Below are 2,070 nucleotides of genomic sequence, written 5' to 3'. Positions count from 1 at the left end.
CTCCTTGGGCCTTTCTCATTAAAGGTTTTTTGGGTACAACGGGGTGCTGCTGTGTCCTGCAGGGCTGGGAGGGACTGAGGTTGGGGGGGACACTTGGACACCCCCAAAACCCACTGAGTGAGGGGAAGGAATCATGGGATGGGTTGGAAAAGAGCTTTAAATCAGGGAGTCCAACCCTGACCCCAGCACCCCCATGTCCCTGATCCCCACACCCCCAGGTTCTGAAACCCCCCCAGGGATGATGGGGACTCCAGAACCCCCAGAAACCCCACCTGTGACAACCTGGTCCTGTGCAGATGGAGCTGCAGAAGGGGAAAGTCCCAGACACTGGGATTAAACTACAACCCCAGACCTGGCAGAGTCATGGAATGGTTTGGATTGGAAAAGAGCTTGGAGATCCTGGAGTCCAACCCTGACCCCAGCACCCCCCATGTCCCTCATCCCCACATCTGTGGGGCTCTGAAACCCCTCCAGGGATGATGGGGACTCCAGCCCTGCCCTGGGCAGCCTGGGCCAGGCCCTGACAACCCTTTCCAGGCAGAAATTCTTCCCCAGCTCCAACCTAAACCTCCCCAGGTTCCCCATTCCTGGAAGTGCTCCCCGTTGGATGAGGTTTGGAGCTGATGTAGTTGAAGCTGTCCCTGTTGGCAGCACAGGGGTTGGACTCAGTGACCTTCAGAGGTGCCCCCAAACCATTCAATCAAACCCAGGAATGATGGGGACAGGAGGGTGCTGAGCCCCTGGGTGCCCAGGTTGCCCCCAGAAGCTGTGGCTGCCCCAACCCAACCCATGGGTCTATGAAGAAATGCCCACCAAGGTTCCCATCCCACCCCCCGTGTCCCAGCCCCCAGGGAAGGTCCCCAGGGAGCAGCAGAGGGGACCTGAAACCACAGGAATTGGCCCAGAATTGGTGCCCAAAGGAGAAGAGCCCAGAGGTGACCAGAGCTGGGGTGCAGGGACAGAAACCAGGGACAAGGGGCTGGGTCACCCCCAGAGATGCTCACACGGGGCAGGACCAACCAAGGGGGTCCCCCTGAAGCCAGGGCCAGCCCAAGGGGGGTCCCCTGAGCCCAGGGTGAGGCTTCTCCTTTGGCAAGGTGAGGGAGAAGACACCCAACATCTCCAGAACCTTCTCCTGTGCCATCTCCTGCCCCCCAAGCCCCCACCATGGCCCCTGGCTTGTCCCCTCCTGGACCCCCCTCTGACCAGGCCTGAGGAGCAAAGAGCTTTATTAAAAACCAGTTTTCTGTACATGTGCATGGGGGGGAGGCTCACGTCCACCCAGAAGGGTCCTGGGGGGGTTGGGAGGTGGGACACAGGGCCCCGTGTTCAGCATCATGGGCAGCAGAGTGGGATGGGGGGAACTGGAGCTGTGGGGGGAGCCCGAGGGACACTGCCAGCCCCCAGCTCCAGCCCATCCCCTCCACCTGAGGCCACCAAGGTCCCTCAGCCCACAAGTCAACCAAGAGAAGTCATCCAGGAGAAGACAACAACCCCCTCCTCCAGCAGCCCACCAAGAGGGGCCGCGTGCCCACCGTGTCCCCAGCCACCCTGGTGGCCAAGGTGGCCATGGAAGGTGGAGAGAGGTGTTGGGTGGGCTGGGGAGGAAGAGGATGGGGCTGCCATGGAGGCAGAACCAGGTCCCAGGTGGGTGCTGGGTGCAGGAAGACGTGGCAGAGCCCCAGGAGGGGCTGGGGGTGAGGACCCTCACCCAACTATTGCTGAGCTGGAGCCAGGAGGTCCCAGGGCTCACAGGACCCGGACCAAGCGGCCCAGAGTCTCGGCCACCTTGACCCGGACGGCGGGGACGGGATCCTTCAGGAGGAGGTTCAGGGCTGGAGGGAGAAGAGGACAATGGGGATAAGGGGTGAGGGTGCCCAGGGTGCCCCCAGAAGCTGTGGCTGCCCCATCCCTGGCAGTGCTGAAGGTTGGATGGGGCTTGGAGCCCCCTGGGCTGGGGAGGGGTCCCTGGCCATGGCAGGGGGGGCACTGGGGGGGATTTGAGGTCCCTTCCAACCCAACCCAGTCTGGGGTCGTTGTGATGACACCAAGGGGCACAGCACCCACCCA

At 62.3% G+C, this 2,070-nt stretch overlaps 1 protein-coding gene across 1 annotated transcript in view; it reads right to left on the bottom strand.

Moving 5' to 3' along the window:
- Nucleotides 1–1,212: 1,212 nt before the first annotated feature.
- LOC103526249 (maestro heat-like repeat-containing protein family member 1) overlaps nt 1,213–2,070 on the bottom strand; it is a 53,547-nt gene continuing 52,689 nt past the window's right edge. The window contains 1 exon segment of the mRNA XM_030444736.1: nt 1,213–1,835. Within this exon segment, the coding sequence (XP_030300596.1) occupies nt 1,750–1,835 (86 nt within the window). The 3' untranslated portion in view covers nt 1,213–1,749.

The sequence above is a fragment of the Calypte anna genome, chromosome 2 (genome assembly GCF_003957555.1).
Source record: "Calypte anna isolate BGI_N300 chromosome 2, bCalAnn1_v1.p, whole genome shotgun sequence".
NCBI lineage: Eukaryota > Metazoa > Chordata > Aves > Apodiformes > Trochilidae > Calypte > Calypte anna.
Note: the sequence above shows the minus strand (reverse complement) of the source record. Positions and strands in the feature narration are given on the sequence as shown.